Genomic DNA, 19,529 nt, shown 5'->3' with positions numbered 1-19,529 from the left:
AATGATGGAAGGTCGTTTACCTAACCTGCACCAGCTTCCCAGTCTCTGTCTCAGACCCTCCTTTGCCTAATGGAAAAATAACAGTACCCTTGTTATCTTTCAAGACAGCCATCTCAAACACTTTGGGGGAAAAGCACTGAAGAGTGGAGAACCGTCCACTTCTTGTCAGCATCATCACCACGACAGCACCTTGGTTCCTGTGCTTACTGACACTTGTGCCAATGGAGCAGAAGCAACCAAACTGATGCGTTTTTTGCTTAATATCTCCAGTGAAAGTTCTTTCTATTATTTTGATTTATACTTTAAATCAATTATGTTAATCAAATCAGGCAGGTGGGATGGCAGACTGTACTTTTCCTGTCCTGCCATATCCCCCAACCTCTTATGAAAGTAAAGTCAGAGGCTTGTGCCTGGCCCAGAGTCTGCACACTGAATATTTGGTGCATGAATGAGTGAATGCACCTCAGGTGCCCTACAGTGCAGTTCAATTAATGGTCAAGAACATGAACTTGGGAGTCAGAAAGACCCGCTTGCATTTAAGAGCTGTGTGATCTGAAGCCCATTGACTGATTTCTGTGACCTTCCATTTTCTCATGCAGTGGATGCTCTGTGAACAGTGGGTCAGGGGCCACTTTTTTCAACTGTGTATCTTCAGCACTCAGCCCATGGGGCTCCCCTGCTGTGACATTATTCCCTAGATTGAAATTAGCTATAAAATATTCATTTCTTTCCTTTAGGAGATCTGACTATATTTCTCCACTAGATGACTTGGCTTTTGATATGTACCAAGATCCAGAAGTTGCACAGATTATACGGAAATTAGATGAAAGAAAACGTGAAGCTGTCCAAAAGGAACGTTATGATTACGCCAAGAAACTAAAACAAGCTATTGCTGATTTGCAAAAGGTATTGTTTTTGGAGAATACAGTTCTTATTTTGTGAATGTTACAAGTTTTATGTACAATTATCATAGCCACATGTTAAAACATTACTAAAAGCTGTGAAGTTAGTGTAGGTTCAAAGAACTCAGCAACAGAAAATTATGGACAGATGAGCACCTTAAAAACCTAAGTGAAAACACGTGCCTCACACTCAGATGCCATCTGCGGCCACCTCGGTGCTTGAACCCTTATTGGTGTGGGAAAGTGGTAGGAAAACGAGCTAGCCCGAATGTTACTGTGAACTCGTGGGTTTATTAGATGCTGGTCCAGCAATAAGCAGTGCAGCCTTTGCAACAGATGCCTTCAGTTTTCCTGTGCTCCTTCCCTTCTCCCTGTAGAACATGTACGTAGTCATTGAACTGTCGTTCAAGCAGTGCTCTAAAAATTATCTGGGCACTTGACATAAGTTGATCCAAATTTGAAACAGAAAGCACACATTTCTGCTTCAGGTTGGTGAGCGTCTTGGAAGGTATGAGGTGGAAAAACGCTGTGCTGTGGAGAAAGAAGACTACGATCTTGCCAAGGAGAAGAAGCAGCAGATGGAACAGTACCGCGCCGAGGTGTACGAGCAGCTGGAGCTCCACAGCCTCTTGGACGCCGAGCTGGTGGGTGCCGGGCAGGCACGTGAGGGGCCCAGGACAGGGTTGTGCAGCGGTGGACAGTAGCCCAGGAGAGGAGAGATTCCATTGTGTTGTTCATAGCATCGGGTATATATTTCGTAAATGTGATATAAAAGATTTTGTAATGCTCAGGTGACAGTAGGTAAAGTCAGCTCTTGAGTGTCTGCATCACATAGATTTTTGCCATGGAGTGTTCTTTCAGGAGGATTCACCATGGAGGAAGGGAATGGGGCAGGGGCCAGGAAGATCAAGGCTCTGCTGCTTTTGCCAGTGAGTCCCTTTGCCCGGCCAGCTCTCAGTTTCCCCCTGCCCCACTACCTCTCAGAGTTGTGAGGATACAGTGAGAGAATACTACTAATGGCTTCTGCACATTAAGAAAGCATTTTGCATGATGTGCTCTGCCTGTTCTCTAGCTCATATAGACAGGTGGTGCTCATCCCATGTGACAGAGTAGGAAACTGAGGCCCTGCAGCATACAGAATAGTAGTCAAGACCACAGACTCTGGAGCTGGACTGCCTGGGTTCAAACTCGGGCTCCACCATTCTAGCCATGTGACCGCAGGTTAATTCTGTCAGGTTTTTAATGGAGGTAAAAATGGTAAGCATTAATGAGACCATCTGACTTGGCACTTGGTACCATGCCCAGTGCATAATGACTGGAAAGTCAGTTTTGCTTGTTATGATTACACAGAATCACTTGCTTTTGCAGACACAGAGGTAAATAGCAGTGCCAGATTTTGAACACAAGTCTGTTTGGGTCCAGCCCGGGTGCTGTCTACCCCCCATCCTGCTTCTGCACAGGCACATACATGTGGATGTGCTCCGTGTTCTGTGGTGAGCCATGTACAGGTACTCATTCTCACACTAGTATTTTAGGTGTGCGTGTCACTTTTGTAGCCCACACAGTGACCACGGAGAGACAACTGAGAGAAATGCCACATGACTGTAGGACTGCAGAGTAGACCGTCACTCTCTGGCAAAGTTTTAATCGGAAACTTTGTAGTGTGCCAAGGATCCTTTTCCAGCACAGCCTTTCATCTGGGGGAACAAGATGTAGCATTTGAAGTCAAATATCCCTTTTCTTCTGTAGATCCGAAGACCTTTTGGTTTGCCCCTCCAGCCCCTTGTTCACTCTGGCAGTCCTTGCCACCAGAAGCCGCTGCCCTCCCTACTACCACGGCCAGAAGAAAGAGTAGCTGAAAACTGGTTTGCAGAATCCTTCCTCCAGGAAAAGCCTTCGTCCTATTCTCTGACTACTTCTCCTCGGCGTTCTGCAGTAGACCACTTGCTGCCTGCCACAAATCTTCATCCAGAGGTCAGTGTGGGTAACTCGGGTCAGGTCAGTATTCCGTGTATTCAGCAGATACTTGCTGAAGCCCTGCATTGTGCCAGGTACTGTTCCAGTGCATGGGAAACATAAGTGCACCCCACAGCCAACCCCTCCACACCACAGCCCAGGAGGGAGACGTAAACACTGAGGCAAGGACATGACACTGTAAGCAATGGGCCTGTCAGCCAGCTCGTGTGGGGGCCCCATCTGCAGTCAGGCATGCCGGGGGCCCCCCCCATGCCTGCTCTTGTCAGCCTGTGGTCTTACACACCCTTCATCCTTCTGAGCCTCTGCTTTTCTCTCTATAAAAATGTACAAACATCTGCTGAAAGCATTGTTTCAAGGAATAAGAGGGACAATATTTGTAAAATGCCTAGTGCATGAACTGGCCACAGTAGAGCCTCAGGAGTGTTTTGTGTCTAGTCACCATTCCTGCAGGACCTCCTGTGTTGAAAGGAACAACCTGGGAGTCTTGTTGGCTTTTTTATCTAGGAACTCTCAAGAGATCATATGGGTTTCAGGGTTGGTTTGATTCATTAGCATGACAGCATTTTCAGAAACCTGGGCTCTTCCCATCCTTCCGCTCTCTCTGGCTCCCCGTCACCAGAGGGCTGGCTCCTGTCACGGTGGCTCTGAGCCCCACGTCTGCGCCACACTCCACCTCAGGGAGCGAGCCTGTGCCGCTCTAAGCAGGAGCTTCCAGCCCACCCTGAGAGCGTCAGTCACAGGCCAGCCTGTGAAGCAGCAGCTAGCATCGAAAGATGGCCTGTGGTCTTTCCCTGACTCATCATCTCAGAGCGTTCTACCACTACGAGTCAATTCTAAAATATAGGAACCCTGTGCTCGCACGTGGTGCACACTGCATCAGTCTCTTAGTAGGTACTGAGGATGAATGGTCACCCCCTCTGCTTCAGTGTCACAGGAACACCCACCTCAGAAAACGAATCAGGAATCATGCCTCTTTATGGTCTCAGTTACCAAAATTCTGCTACGTAATTACGTGATTAATTGTGTACCTTTGCTCAGGTGGCTAGAGCACAGCCTCGTAACATCAAGGTCAAGGGTACAGATCCCTGTACCAGCCAGCCACCAAAAATATATATGTGTATATACATATATACACACATACACACACATATAAATTGTGGTGAATTGTGTAACTTTGTCTCTCCCATGAGGCTGTAAACCCCTTCAGGGCTGGAAGTTCATCTTGTTCGTTGCTGTACATGGGGCACCAGAACAGGGCCTGGCGCAAATTAGGGGCTCAGTAAATACGAGGGTACTTGAGAAGTTCATAGAAAGATTTGTATTATCTTTTAATTCTGTTTTTCCACAAACTTTCTGAAGTGCCCTCGTAGTTGTTGGAGTGGTGGGTGGAATAGACAACCCGTCCCGAGTTTTGGTGGGCACTGCAGAGAAGGCTTGCGGAAGGACTCTTTAACTTCGGCTACCTGTTTTAAGTGTAAGGTCGCCTGATAATGAACATGTTTATTAAAATCAGGTTTGATACTTAGTTCTAAGGAGTAAAATAAGAGAATATCAGAGATCCCGTCAGAAAAAAAAAAGTGTAATAACTTTTACTTTAGTAATCCCCATGTCAGTTGCACTGAAATCGCTTACTGGGAAGTAGTAATTGAGGCAGAGTCTGTGTTCCTTTCTTTTTATTAGGTCTATAATGAGTTTAGAAGGGCATAGAAAGCCTCATGTAATTTTTTCAGTTACATCCTATTTGTTGTATAAATTATCGTAATCGGATGATACTGATTTTTAGCAAATAACGTCTCTCAGATTGTCCTTCACTGTCCTGCAGGCAGAGTCCCTGCCCTATGACGAGCGGCCTCTCCCAGCCATTCGCAAGCAGCAGGGGGAAGCATCGCTGGAGCCAGCAGTGGGTGAGGTGGACGCCAGCACTGCTGGGAGAGGAGGCGTGTCAGGGGAGCCGGAGCCCTTGACAGAAAAGGCCTTGAGAGAAGCCAGCTCTGCCATCGACGTGCTGGGAGAGACGCTGGTACAGGAGGGGGAGGCCGCGTACACACACGGGGGAAGGAAGAAGGGGGGACACCTGAGCTCTGCATCTGTGATGGTGTTGATGTCCCTCGGTCCTTCATTGAACTGGAGAGTCTTTTGTAAATTATTAATTATGTGAAACTGTAGGAACGTGAGCTAAAATTTTATGTATGAATATCATTTAAGACTGGGTGTTTCTGGTATTCACAGAGCTCGTATTAAACATCAGCTCCCTTCTGTGAACACCAGCTAATTCCAGTGAACAATGTTGGCAAAGTAAAAGATGAAAGTCTCTCCTATGGCTCACTTGGGAGAGTGTGGTGCTGATAACACCAAGGTCAGGGGTCCAGACCCCAATACCAGCCCCCCCCAAAAAAGTATCGCCTTATAGAAACGAACCCAGTGGGGTTTTGCCCCTGGTTCTCAGCTTTAAGACGTTTCTTCTTAGTGGATTTTTAAATATTTTCCATATTTTAACATAGTCTTAAGTTTTCTCCTTATTAGAAAAATTATTTCTCTAAGTAGGCATATTTATTCTGTAGAGATCCTGTTATTAGAAAAGATTCTTAGTTTTAAAAAAAAGCCTCAAGTTGTCTGGCGCTGGAGAGGGTAGTCATGTGCTGTCACAAAAGTGCTAGCTCTTGCGTAAAGCCAGGCTCCTGTTTTGCGGCAGGTGGCTGGGGCCTATTCCAAGACGTGGTCCTACCGAGAGGATGCACTGCTTACTTTGTACCAAAAGTTGATGGAAATGCCTGTTGGAACCCCAAAAGAAGATTTAAAGAGCACACTGAGGGCGTCCATCTTTCTCATTAGAAGAGCCATCAAGGACATTGTGACCTCAGTGAGTTTCCTCAGCTGGCGCTGGCTCCAGATCACATGACATGCCACAGTACACCAGAACAACTTGAGAGAGAACCTGGTCACTGACATAGTCACCAACTCTAGCTTAATAGCATAGCTAGGATTTAAGGTTCTCTTAGCAAGAAATAGAGGGTACAGTTGGTTGTACATGAAGGGTCCGTGAAATCTATCGTTGCTAGGGTCATACTCTCCAGCCTTGAACAGTGATCACTTTTCCATGGTCTTCAAAGCCAGGTGATTGCAGTGTCCTGATTCACCACAACTAACAAGTGTGCAGCTTATGTTTTTATTTTTCATGAAACCTGAGGAGCTTAGGAGTTACTATTGAATTTTCCTAATTCCAAATGGGCCTTCAGAAGGAACATTTCACAGTTATCCTGCTGTCTGCGTTAACACAGGAGCGGATCCATTGAGGCAGTAATGCTAGCTGTCTGGTGTCCAGGAAGTAGGTTGAGCACTTCGTGATACAATGAAGTAAGAGCATGCGTCTTCTACATGCAGGGTCCTCATCTGGAAGCTTTCAGTTTGCCATTTCAGCCCTTCAGACAAGGTGTAATTTTCAATATAGTGTCCGTATTTACTACTAATAGTGAATTTCATGTTTACTTTTGGTGGAATTCAATTATAGTAGCTCATCTGTGTTTATCACTTTTTCTTAGGTCTTCCAGGCTTCTTTGAAATTGTTGAAAATGATAATCACACAATATATCCCCAAACATAAACTGAGCAAACTCGAAACAGCCCACTGTGTGGACAGAACCGTTCCCGTTTTGCTCTCCAGAACTGGAGATTCTTCCACCCGCCTCCGTGTCATAGCTGCAAATTTTATTCAGGTCTGAACTGCATCATGACATTTGAAACCATAAATAATAAACATATTCTACAGACATCTGCCTTTCTTAATGCCTTACAAGAGTATGTCTACTCAAGAGCATTATAAATTACCCTTTGGGGTTCATTATCACACTGTCCTTATGTTCCAAAGGTAAACTTGTGTTAGACGTAAACTTTGGTTAAAACGTACACTTTGGCTTCCCAGTGTTTCTCTTACCAACATTAATTTTTTAAGTAAATAAAAATATATGAAAAACTATATCAAAATAGAACATTGAGGGTAAAGAAATGATAAAGCGTAATTGTCTTAATGTACATATCTTCTTTCTTTCACCAAGCAGCCTGCTGTAGATTAGGCATTGTGGGAAAAACCAAAGTAGAAGTAAACGTATGAGAGTTTTCTGGCACACAGTTGTACCAAGTAGTTGAAAATGTATTTCACTGTCTTTAAATTAGCTAATGGATTCATCTAGTCTAGGAGTTCTTAAGGGTCAGAAAGTCCTTGGGCTTCAGAAAGTCTAGGAACTCAATGTTTCACAAAATTTTGTGAGTGTGCCTATCACTCTTAAGAAGGAATTCAGAGCTTTCATAGTTTCTCAAAAGGGTAATTTCTCCAAAATATGAAGAACCACAGGCCTAGTTTCATTTGATAAACTTAAATTTTTAGGAAAAATTAATAAGGAAAAATAAGTCATAATGGTAAGAAGGTAAACACAGGTGATACTAAAGTGCTACAGTGCGTTCCTTGTTAGCGCGGGTTAGAGCGTGGAGGGGCCGTCTTTCAAGAGACAGGTTGGAAATGAGAACTTGTACCGCTCCGTTTAGTTTTCTTAAGCCATGTTGACTTCCGAGTAGTTGGGGGTGAGGTCATCTCACCACAGCACACTGCAGGGTTAAGACTGCAGCACACCAGCGTGCAGACCGCTGACTGAATGCGCCATACTCGCGGCGTTGGTTGTGGTTTAGGGAGTTCACCGTTCAGATTTCTCTGAGGAATGCTCTTATTCTTCTTTTGTCTTTTACGTCTGTACAGAGCCACTCATAGGCCCAGATATACAGTTTATCATGCTGGCAAAGTGAGAGATTATTGACTTACAGACTTATTAAAAATGGATTTTTTTCTGTATTGCAACTTAAATGCTTCAATATTTTATCATTTCTTTCTCTGTATCTGGCTAATAAAATGATAAATATCTATCACAGAAAGACTTTTTTGTTTAGAGACATTAACATATGTAATGGTACTGACATTTTTTCATCTTGGCCCACTAGTAGTCATATTAACTGGAGAACCTACGTGGTTACACTCTCGGTTAATGTTCAATAAATACTAAAGCAGTGATAGTTCTAGCAGCAAAATTATAATTTATTTTGTAGTTTTAGAAAACTTTTTCTTGAGGTTTGGCAATACTGAGAACAGAAACCTTCAAGTTTTCAGTTATGTTTTCTGTAAAGCTTTCATTAATGGCCAAGTGATCACGGTTTTATTTCTTATGCTTTAGGTTTTAGTTCCTAATTGTTATTATGCTTTCAATAGAGATATGCTCTTGGGCTGGTCTGTTAGCTCAGTTTGGAAGAGCACGGTGTTGTAACACCAGGTCAAGGGTTTGGGTCCCCATACCAGCCAGCTGCCAAAAAAAGAAATATGATCTTACAGACCAAGGATTTTACTGCCACTCGTCACTATTATCTTTTATTTCCCTATTTTTTCCTTCACTGTTTAGTTTGGAAACTATACTAAATCGTACTAAATTTCCTCTAGCATTTTCCAGCAAAAATTAACAAACTCTATTGACTTTTATAGGAAATGGCCTTGTTTAAGGAAGTGAAGTCCCTGCAAATCATCCCATCTTACTTGGTGCAACCATTGAAAGGAAACTCTTCGATTCACCTGGCAATGAGTCAGATGGGCCTTCTGGCCCGACTGCTTGAAGGCCTGGGCACTGGGAGCTCGGGCTTCACCGTCGACAACGTGATGAAGGTGAGCAGGCCTCGTGTCATGTGCCACTGTGTCCCCAGCACTTAGGACAGTGCCTGGAACATGGCAAGCGTCTGATCTTTGTTTGCTGAATGAATGGACGAATGAGTGATTGATTTTGGAAAAGTTATCACTGTTGCATCTAGAAATAGCAATTGCAGTCTTCCTGCTTTTATTAATTTCATTAGTTGGTGCCTGGTATGTACAGATCTTTGTCCACAGTGGGAAACAAGTCATAAGAAACATTTCCTTGTGTATAAGAAATAACTGCAGTATAGCAGAGACTATCAGGTATACTAAGTGTACGTGTTTTTTGTGCTTTGGACAACTGTAATTAAACCATGGACGTTCTAAGAAATTTTCTGGCAATCAAAAATTCCCTATGTCCTGATTCCAAACGTGTTGGCAATGTAGCTCTGACTGTGCGGCCAGCATCTTAGCCAGTCGTGTGGATAAATGCTTCGCGGTGAGTGTTACCAGTCCAGTCCAGAGACGGGCTCTCCGCCTCGGTTCCTCTCATGCGGAGAGAGGCGGAGGCAGCTGCGGTGAGCCAGTCACCAACTTTCTTCTCTGTGGATTCTCTGTTCCTGTTGGACCTGACATAGTAAAATGCACAGCCAGGCATATTGCTGCTCACCTGTCTCATTGATAGATGTGGGAGTTCAGAGCCCCGTGCCCTCCTGTTCCCTCGCCGCACAAGCCTCGCCATCTCAGTTGCTTTGCTGGTTCTGCTCCCTCTTCCTGCCTGTCGCATTGCAGCGTGACACACCTGTTCTCCTTTCTCCCTGCTCTTACCTCCCTCAGCCATCTCACTGACTCCGTTTTTTGTTTTTTGTTTTCTCACCGGTAAAGGGATCGCAACCCTCAGCACAGTGTTGTCTGCACCACGCTCAGTGTGCGCACCGGCCATCCTTATATAGGATCCTAACCCGCAGCCTCGGCGCTACCAGCACCTCACCCTCCCAAGTGAGCCACGGGGCCAGCCCCTCACTGACTCCGTTTATTGAAGACTCGAAATATATATCGAAGGCCTGTCCTGCTCCCCTGGCCCCCTGACTCGGCTCCTGTCACCTACTCGTGCCTCCACTTTGATGTTAGCAAGCCTCAGACTCACCATGTCCCAATCAAACTCCACTTGCTCATTTCCAGCCTTCCCAACTCAGTACTCAGCAGCTCCATCCTTCTGCCTTCTCAGGCCATGACCTTGGAGTCTCCTTTGACTCTCCCCCTTGTCTCGAGCCTCCATTAGCAAATGCTTTGGGCCCTCCCTGAAAACATGTCCAGACCTGACCAGGTCCCACACCTTCACTGCTCCCAGCTGGGCCAGCCACCTCTTGCCTGGGCTGAGGTCACAGACTCCGCAGTGGACTTTCCTTCCTCTTCCTCCCTTGCCCCTGTAGACTGCTCTCAGCAAAACACTGGGAGCTCTCCTGTGGAACACAGTTTTCGTCATGGTACCCTCCCCTCAGGCCTGCCGGTGGGTCCCCATCGGACTCAGAGAAGCCCAGTCCTTTCATTTCTGATTGCGCACTGCCAGTTCTGTCCTGAGCTCAGCTTCCTTTTGCATAGCTTGTCAGAGGCAGCCAGCTGTAGCCCAGACACTGCAATACCCCAGTGATTCCCCTGTATCCTCCTAGCACTGCCAGCTCAGCAGGCCGCACTCTGCCTTCTGATTTGCAGTGGGCAAGAGCTGTGGCAGAGGTTCTGCACAGCATGGTGCCCCCTCTTTCCTGCCTGCAAGCTCAGTTCCTTGCTCCCCACCACAGAGCCATGAAGCCTGCCCCACAGATTCAAATTCTTACAGCAGCACCCCACTTCAAGATTAGTTACAGTTGGCTACAATACAGTAACAGATGCTAAAATTTCAGTGGCTTGACACAGTAAAAGTTTATCGCTGTCTCTCTTCATGGTCCCCTGCAGTTAGCAAAGATAGAGCATGCTCTGCTACGTACAGTCATTTGGGGACTCGGTGTCCTACATGTATGATGCCACCAGTTTTCACATATCACGTCCCAGGGCACTGAATAAAGGAATGTGACTAGAGGATTGTGAGAGGGAGGTTTTCATGGGTTAAGCCACTGCCCACATTCCCATTGACCAGGATGGCCCATCGTAATTGTCAGGGACTGAGTGTGCACTGAGGAAGAAAAGGAGCTGGTTTCGTTGAGCACGACTTCATGTCTTGGGCCATCTAAATGCTGGCAGGAATGATCCAGCCAGGGGGTATGGGGGGCAGAAGACGGAAAAATGGATAGAATTAGGAGACGGGTATGGGGAGTAGTGGAAGCCGAGTCCTTGAGCTCAGGGTACAACAGCAGGGCTGGCCTCAGATGGGAGGAGGACCGTCATGCTCCTCCCAGGAGGAAGTCAGCTCCAAGCTGAGATGGATAGTGGAGGTCTGAGAGGCAAGAAGGGAGTATAAAATGCTCCCCTTGACATTGGAGTGGACTGACAAGGGTCTGCTATGCAGTGCCCAGGGCCCCCTTGCTGTATATGGCTGGAAGTCTAAAGGGAAACCAGCCTGCGTGATTCTGAAGTCTGCCATCACATTCAGCTTCTCCTGGTGACACAAAGAAGGGAGAAAGGGCCCGGGATGTCACAGGTGTGCATGGATGAGCAGTGACTATCCCGGTGACCGTACAAGCCAAACTGGACACAGTGCAGTGAAAGATGTGAGGGAGATGGCAGATGTGGAAAGACAGCAGCAGCAGCAGGGATGGACTGCAGGGCCAGCAGGGTTGGGAGACTCGAGGAAGGAGCACAGAAAGGAGGCTGGAAGTAGGAGGCGGCGATCAGAGTGTGGGGTCCCTCAGAGCAGTGCTTTCGGGGATGGTACAATGACTGGAATGACAGCGTCTGGAGAGAACGTCAGAGTGTGGGGCTCAGTCTGAGACCGTCTGAAGTGAGGATGCCCAGGAACTGAGAGCCCTGGATGCCCAGAGGACCATTGGGCAATGTCGATTTCCTAAGAACGTCAATGTTGGTCTGGGGCCGGATGAGTATACTACGTGTTCATATGATGCGGCACCACAGAGCAGTTCACATGAATGAAATGGTTCAAGAGGAATGAATGCGCACAGACGCGAAAACGTAATGTTGAGTAAGGAAAGAGGAAATTTCAGAAAGAAGCACAGTATACTGTTATAATGTTTAAAGAGAAAAAACTACGCACACATACACCCTCGCAGCTGTGCACACACTGCAGTAAGTGAAGACACGTGGGTGGCAGCTTCAAGAGAGTGGGCACCTCCAACAAGGACAAGAAGACAGTGGCCGGGGAGACCTACACAGGGGACTGACACGTAGCCAAGGTGTTCTATTTCTGACAAACAAAAAGCAAGCATGTAAAATTGTAACATTGGATAAATCTAGACGGTGGATCCATGAAGTTTCTCGTATCCCTTCCTCCGTATGTTTGGAACGTTTTGTAATACTCAACGGGAAGTTTATGGAAGGATATGACCTAAAAGATGCTTGTTAATGCGTTAAGTAGAAAAAAGCAAAACACAAATGAGACATACGTGAGTTCAACCATGTATGTAAGGTCAACTAAGAGAATGACTCTCTGTATGTGTCTTAATATATAGGATTCTGTGTATGGTGTTTTCTTTTTCTTTTCTTTTTCAAATTTTTAGAATGTACTTTTATGCTGGAAAAAAATAACTTTGTCATTTTAAGGCTCAGTAACAACAAGAACCCCTCCCAACTTTATTTTTAGTTTTCAGTGAGTGCCCTGGAGCACAGAGTGTATGAGGTGCGAGAAACAGCGGTTAGAATTATTTTGGACATGTATAAACAGCACCAGGCTTTTATTCTAGAGTACCTCCCTCCAGATGACAACCACACTCGCAAGAATGTCCTCTACAAAACAATCTTTGAGGGATTTGCTAAAATAGATGGCAGACCTACAGATGCTGAAATTAGGGTAAGTTAACTTTAACGAAATCACAATCTAACCCTGTATTTAAGAAGCTACTTGGTGCATGAATAAATAACAGATTGTTCTCCAGAGCCGGGTGCTCGGGCAGCACAGGCATGCTGGCTATGAGTTTTGCTTCCCTGAGTTCAGATCTTGGCTCTTCCACTGTTTGCCTGTGAGACCGTCAGCTTCCCAGTCTGTAAATAGGAGTAACGATAGCCATGAGGACATTCGCAGTTTCATCTATTGATAATCATTTATTAAATTAATCAGAGAAATTTAACAGTATAACCCTAGTTATATTAGTGGTCTTAGTGACTTTCATAATGTATAAGAAACATAATTTATATGCCATCATTTGTCTCCCAATTTCTAAGAATACCCTAAAAAGCTATTCTAATGGAAACATAATTTTCTTACCAGGCACAGAAAAAAGCTGCTACAGAAGCAGCAGAAAAACAAAAGAAAGAAGAAATCAAAGCTTTACAAGGGCAGTTGGCAGCACTGAGAGAAATTCAGGCTGAAGTCCAGGTGGGAGAAGTTAATGTATTTTCATCAGGCTGCTTTAAGTTGAAATTTATTTCGTTATTTAGATACACAGTGTCCTTGATTTACCTTCAGTGGGATTGTGCAAATGGGTGTCTTTATTGTTTTTAAACTAGTTTGGGGGTAGATAAAAGAAGTCCTCCCTTAGATGGTTGGAATTCGTGTCTGATCATCTGTCATGTGCTTCTCTTTGTCGGGACTGGAGTGAGCTGCTGCCAGTGTTTAGAGAGGAGTCCTGGAGCTGTGCAGAATGAGAGAGGGGAAGAGACAGAGGTCCTCTCCCCTGAGGCCCCTAGCCTCCTTCAGAGGCAAAGGAGCAAAACTGTTACACACTTCTCACTATGTAACAGAGATGCAAAAAGGATTACTCAAAGCAACATGAATGCAATGAGAAGCCCGAAGGGCCTGCACCTCAGCAACTCTTCTGTTAGAAGGAGAAAACTGGGTACAGCCCCGAGTCACAGTTAGCTTGTTTTTATTGTAAAGACAAGGAAGTTTCACAAGAAAAATCACTTGATTCAGTCATTTCAAAAGGACTCAAAGACATGGACAATGTGACAAAAGTTATCTACAGCTAAGTATAGCTTAAACAATAGAAACTAGGAATTCATTTAAATCAAGAATGTGACATTCCAAAGTACAATTTATGAAAAGCTAGGTTGATCAAACTGCAATCATTATCTAATCCAACATATAACCTCTCCTTAAATGATTTAAGCAAAAGTTACATTCTTATGATTAAATCTAAGTATAATTGTCTCTAAAGTTTCCACCAACAAACAGCTTGCCCTTAGCAAACATTTTTCCCTACAGCAATTCTTTCAACATCTTTTAACAAAAATCAGTATGTTAAATAATCAAAGTACATAATCCCATCCCTAAACAGTGATTAGAATTGATTAGATGGGGCCAGCCCCATGGCTCACTCGGGAGAGTGTGGCGCTGGGAGTGCCGAGGCCACGAGTTCAGATCCTATATAGGGATGGCTGGTGCACTCACTGGCTGAGCGTGGCACAGACAACACCATGCTGAGGGTTGCGATCCCTTTACTGGTCAAAAAAAAAAAAAAAAGAATTGATTAGATGGGCCATTGCCCACTAGCTGTGGGCTTTTGCCCCCTAGCTGAGGACTTTTGTCCCCTACATGCATTACCTAAAAACCCTATCTAAAAATCAACTGAGAATCAACGTATACTTGATTAGATAGACTTTTTGCCCCACTAGCTGTGGGCTTTCCTCCCATAAGTTTTTCAGCTAAAGAACCCTGTCTAAAAGTCAAATGAGAATCAAGATTTGTAACCTTCTACACAAAACCAGCTTGAATGTGAAGATCTGATTTCAGTGCATTGGAACAGGAAGGATTCGGGTAAATATTCTGCTTAGCAAGCCCTTACTCTTCAGCCTGTGGAGGAATCACATACAGTGGGATCAGATAGTGTTTGGTTGAGTGTAATCCTCTTCCTCTTAAACTGCCCTGCTTCTGAGATTTAAGTTAGTTTCATAACACTAATTTTGTATTAAGTTCCCTAAGTTGAAAAAAAATTTATTTTAAAAAGAAAAAGTGGGGTTCACGGAAAGCTGCTGTTGAAGGTCTAAAGTTTCAGCCGTCAACATGAGCAGGGTCTGGGCCGGCTGTGCTGCTGCCTGCAGGACCCTGCTGGACTGCACGCTGCAGCACACGCTCAGTGTCCTCACCACAGTGAAAAGGAGAAATGGGTTGGAAGGGAAATAAAAGAGAAAAGACGACCAAATGTACATTGAACTTCCTATGGCAGAAAGCCACAGTAACATTTCCACTAGATGCCTGAATGACAGAAAGGTGAGAAAAGGAGAGAACGGGGCAGGGAGGTGGGGGGCTGGGGGGCGGTTCCTTGGCTCGTGTGGTAGACTGTGGCGTATGAAGACTTTCATGTGTAGCCATGCTCTCAGTGACCTGGCGCACATAAATTATTATTCCTGATGGCATACAAATGAGGAAACAAACACAGCAAACTAAAGGGACTTACTCAAGGTCAGGAGCTGGTGGGTGCCTCAGCCCTGACGCTAAGCGCTTGCTCCCCGTCACGGCACAGAATCCCGCGGCTGTGACTCCTATTGCTGTGTCCCATCTCAGAATTTTTTCAGTTTTTGTAGATGATAGTAGTGTTGGAAGGCTGAGTGGCAGGGAGGAAAACTTGAGGTGTGTCTCAAGACTGGGAGGATGCGGGAAGCCGCTTAGGAGCAGTGGCGGGAAGGGCCCCAGCCCCAGAACCAACCGTGAACCACATGTCTGCCCACGAGCTGCAGCAGCACGGCCCTGCAGCCAGCGGGTGACACTCTGGAGGCAGAGCGGACCTTTTCTGTCCAGGTTATTAAGTTAGAACTCCACCTGTCATCAGCACCTGAGCAGGAGGAAGAAGAGGAGAGAGAGAGGGAGACTAGTGGAGAAGGCCCAGATAGATTCCTGCCTCTGCTACCGGAGCCCACTGGGTACAAAGAATTTTCCAACTCCTAAATTATTCATGTAGTCTACGGGTATTTCTCAGGACTCATATGTACCAGGTACTGGGGTACTGGGGAGTCAGCAGTGAACAAAACAGACACAAATCCTGCCCTTGTGGGCCTTCAGTTCCCAGAGTGGAGACAGACAGTAAACGAGATGAATCAGGAAGATGCAAAGCACGGGAGGCAGTGGTCCGTGCTAGGGAGGAGACTAAAGCAGAGATGGGGTTCTGAAGCGGGGAGGGTGGCCCATGGCAACAGCACATAGAGCTAGAGGAGGTGGGACAGCCTCCAAATCACTGGACAAGGACTGGAGCAGAGCTGGTGCAAAGACCCCGAGGCAGGAACGGGCCCAGCCCCTGCAGGGAGCAGCGGGGAAGCTGGTGTGGCCGGACCACCTCAGATGGTGGGGACAGGCTTAGAGGGTGGCTTAGAAGTTTGTCAGAGGGTTTTGAGCAGAAGTCAGTCACCTTACTGAGGTGCTAACAGGGTCACCCTGGCCCCCGTATTAGGAGCAGCAGGGAAATCCTTTACGAAGCTATAGCCACAGTCCTGGAATTGGTGGTGGGGGTGGTGAGAAGCGGTTGCGTTCTGGGTGTGTTTTGAAACCAGAGCCTATAGGATTTGCTGGTGGGTCTGATAGAAGTTGGAAAGGAGTCGGAACTCTGCAGGTTTGTGGCCTGAAGAGTGGAGAGCAAAGACACCACGATCTGAGATGAGAGACAGAGAGAGGTGTGGGCTCAAGAGGGAGAGCAGGAGTTGGGTTTAGATGCGTGAAGTTGACAGTGACTAGAAACGCATGTGGAGGGAGGGCCTGGCTGAAGGTGGAAATTTCTGGGCTCTCAACAGAGAGGTGTATCTAAAGCCTGGGAACTGGATGGGAGCACCATTAGAGTAAACATAGACAGGGAAGAGGGGGACCTGGAGAAAACAGTCACAGCCAGAGCTGTTGGAGGAAACCAGATTCGAGGGGTGTCCTGGGAGCCTGGATGAGAAGGGGCGACCAACGCGCCACATGCCACTGAGTGGCCAAGTGAGATGGTGGTGAAAAGGGGTGGTGGGTGAGCAACGTGCAGGAATCCGTGGCCTGGACAAGAACCACCTCCATGAGGCGGGGGGCTGAGGGCCCGAGGGGAGGGGCTTGCGGGAGAACGGGAGGAAGGAATGCTGATACCTCTTTCAAAAAGTTGTGTTACCTGAAGATGAAAATTCTAAAACAAAACCTAAGAGCATACTTTCAGCATTAAAACATGTCCCAGGTAGACTCTATGCCCGCTGCAACCCTGACCCTGACCTCTCTGCTTTTGTGTCTCAGGAAAAGGAGAGTGATGCTGGGAAGCCAAGGAATCCAGGTACGTAAGCACAGGTCGTGGGAGCCCCGCGCAGAAACCGCCCTCGGTCATGTGGCAGGTATCTGCGTGACACCTGCTGCATTTCAGACGTCTTAAAGCCGAATGTAAAATAACTTGTATAATATTTTAAAGTATCTTAAGTAGTCCACATTGAAGTGATTACTAATAATTTGAAAATAACTTTTACAAAAAGTTACTTAAATTGTTTTCTTTTAATCTATTCAGACACTCAAGGAAGAAAAGCAGCTTTGCCTGATGCTCTGGCAATTCCAGATGATCACTATTTAGATAAGTGAGTCAAACTGTCTTTAACCTATTACATGATGACTGGAGAGACTGATCACATAAAAATACTGAAAACTACATACCTTCTCCCTAGTTCATTATGATTTTGTAGATTAATTGGCTTTTTCAGTAAATTTAAAAGCTAGGAAAGTTGTCTTCTAAACTAATCAGCATTAACTCCCAGTAAGTCAGGATAACTTTCCTTCTCTGTACCCCAACAGAAGTTACCAGCCTGTTTGTCAAAATTGCTGTCACAGGGCCGGCCCGTGGCTCACTCGGGAGAGTGCGGTGCTGATAACACCAAGGCCCCGGGTTCGGATCCCTTAAAAAAAAAAAAAAAAAAATTGCTGTCACAGACACAAAGTATTGTAGCAGCAAAACACTTTTCTTTTTGGCCAGGACAAACCTACAGGAATTTAAGGGAAATGTCTTTGGCATGTCTTTTCTTGTGACTTGAAATGCGCTTTGAGCTTGAGTGTGCTAACAAAGCTGGGACTTGGGAGGATCTTGAGCTAATTTATTTCAAGCACCTACTTGGTGAAGACTCTGTTGCAGGGCTTTAACAGAGGACCCAGGCAGCCCCCGCTGCACTCCCTCCAGTGAGGTCCAGCTGGGCTGCAGCAGGCTTGGCGACTCAGGTGGGGGAAGGCACCAGCACAGAGGGATGGGAAAGTGTTCAGGGTGTCCTTGGGCCATGGGAGCAGGGGCCACCGTGAACTGGACTCTGCCTTCACTTCCTGCTCTGCTGTTTCCTTGCAGCTTGTGTATCTTTTGTGGAGAGAGAAGCGAGTCCTTCACGGAGGAAGGTCTGGACCTCCACTACTGGAAGCACTGCCTCATGCTGACGAGATGTGGCCACTGCAAGCAGGTCGGACCCAGGCACAGGGCTGTGCCACTTAGATACCCCAAGTCCCCATGCTTTCAGAGGGGAAGCTGTGAGACCAGTAGTTGAGGCACAGCACACACACGTAAACACCCATAAGCCATGAGGTGTCACATGCCCCTCGGGTCTCCTCCCCAGAGTTGTCACCATCCTGGGGTCTGATGCCACAATTGTGTTACCTGCTTTTTGAGCTTCACACAAATGGAATCACACAGCATGTAATCATCTGTAGCATGTTTGTGTTCTTGCTTCATAGCATCCACGGTGCAAACAGGCCAGGATTTACTTATCCTTTCCATTGCTTCTGTGGTTTAGGGTATCTGGTTTGGGACGGCTGTGAGTAAGGTTGCTGCAGACATTCAGGCCTACACCTCCTGGGGCACCCACGAGTGCACTCTGTGGGGGCACATCTGGCAGTGGACTGCTGGACATGCAGATGCTCAGCTGCAGGGCCGATGCCACATGGGGCTGCAAGGTGGTTCTGCCAGCTCCCAGCCTGCCAGCAGCACCTCACAGTGGCCCACGCCCTCTGCAGCACCCTCCTGGCAGTGCTCGGTGCTGCCTCGGGAGCTTTCAGTTTGCAGTTGCCTGATGGCAGTGAGGTGGGGAACCCGTCCACTTGTCTGCTGGCCACTGGCTGTCCTCTTCTACAAAGCACTCTTCTAGTCTCTTGCCCATTTACATTGGGCTGTCCTTTTTTACTGCTTTGTAGTCATTCTTTGTACATCCCGCTGGGCTGTGCATTGTAAGCATCTTCTCCTGTTCTGCATCTCCGCTAGTTATCGTCTTAGTGTGTCTCTTGATGAAAAGAAATTTTTGATTTTAATGTCCATCCTATCAGTCTTTTTTATGCTTTATGCTTTTCATGTCCTGTTTAAAAAATCTCCTACCCCAAATTTTTAACCTATTCTCTAATGCATGGGCCTTCCTTTTAATAAAGAAGGAAGACGAAAGGAGAGTGAGCTTCTCTCAGTTGCCCTGGGCCTCTTTCAAGCTTGCAGGGAAGTTTGAATGAGTGACTGTTCCTCAGCACAGCAGTGCACTCTTCTCCAGCAGTGTGTAAATTCCTGTGGCATGAAATTTTAGGGTGTATAAGTCGTTCCTGCCAAAGAAGTCAAAGTGGCAAGAGGATCTCTTAACACTTTTTTGCGATCCCATTTCTGTGCATTCTTAGCAATCGTGGGGAGCCAGGATTTGAACCTAGGGCCACATGTTTAACCCAAGGTACTCTGCCCCCTAATACAAGTATCACACCAAATTGAATCAACTAGCTCCCCCAGGCTCCCCTCTAGCAGTAGCAGTGACCTTTACACGATACTAGGGTGCCTGAATGGGATGTGGGGTCTCAGCAGAGCATAACAAATGACCACAAAAGCTCTGGAGGATGAGACAAATGAGTGTACAGCTCACCTTCACGTGTGACCGACAAGCTGTGGTTTCTGCAGGCACAGGACAGGGCACAGACCATGCAGGCTGGCCAGCAGGGTGCCTGC

General features: G+C 46.4%; 1 protein-coding gene across 3 annotated transcripts in view; it reads left to right on the top strand.

Annotated features, from left to right (window-relative positions):
- Positions 1 to 19,529, top strand: part of CEP104 (centrosomal protein 104) — a 37,307-nt gene that overhangs the window by 12,345 nt on the left and 5,433 nt on the right. The window contains exons 7-18 of one of the 3 annotated variants that reach the window (XM_063104790.1): positions 738 to 906; positions 1,391 to 1,546; positions 2,682 to 2,876; positions 4,702 to 4,899; positions 5,572 to 5,739; positions 6,419 to 6,592; positions 8,398 to 8,574; positions 12,290 to 12,496; positions 12,914 to 13,021; positions 16,832 to 16,868; positions 17,094 to 17,160; positions 17,913 to 18,021. In XM_063104790.1, the coding sequence (XP_062960860.1) occupies positions 738 to 906; positions 1,391 to 1,546; positions 2,682 to 2,876; positions 4,702 to 4,899; positions 5,572 to 5,739; positions 6,419 to 6,592; positions 8,398 to 8,574; positions 12,290 to 12,496; positions 12,914 to 13,021; positions 16,832 to 16,868; positions 17,094 to 17,160; positions 17,913 to 18,021 (1,765 nt within the window). Of the gene's footprint in view, positions 1 to 737; positions 907 to 1,390; positions 1,547 to 2,651; positions 2,877 to 4,701; positions 4,900 to 5,571; positions 5,740 to 6,418; positions 6,593 to 8,397; positions 8,575 to 12,289; positions 12,497 to 12,913; positions 13,022 to 16,831; positions 16,869 to 17,093; positions 17,161 to 17,912; positions 18,022 to 19,529 lie in introns of all 3 variants that reach the window. The other 2 variants (XM_063104789.1, XM_063104791.1) reach the window with 2 other exon arrangements.

This window comes from Cynocephalus volans, chromosome 8 (genome assembly GCF_027409185.1).
Source record: "Cynocephalus volans isolate mCynVol1 chromosome 8, mCynVol1.pri, whole genome shotgun sequence".
Lineage (NCBI taxonomy): Eukaryota > Metazoa > Chordata > Mammalia > Dermoptera > Cynocephalidae > Cynocephalus > Cynocephalus volans.
Note: the sequence above shows the minus strand (reverse complement) of the source record. Positions and strands in the feature narration are given on the sequence as shown.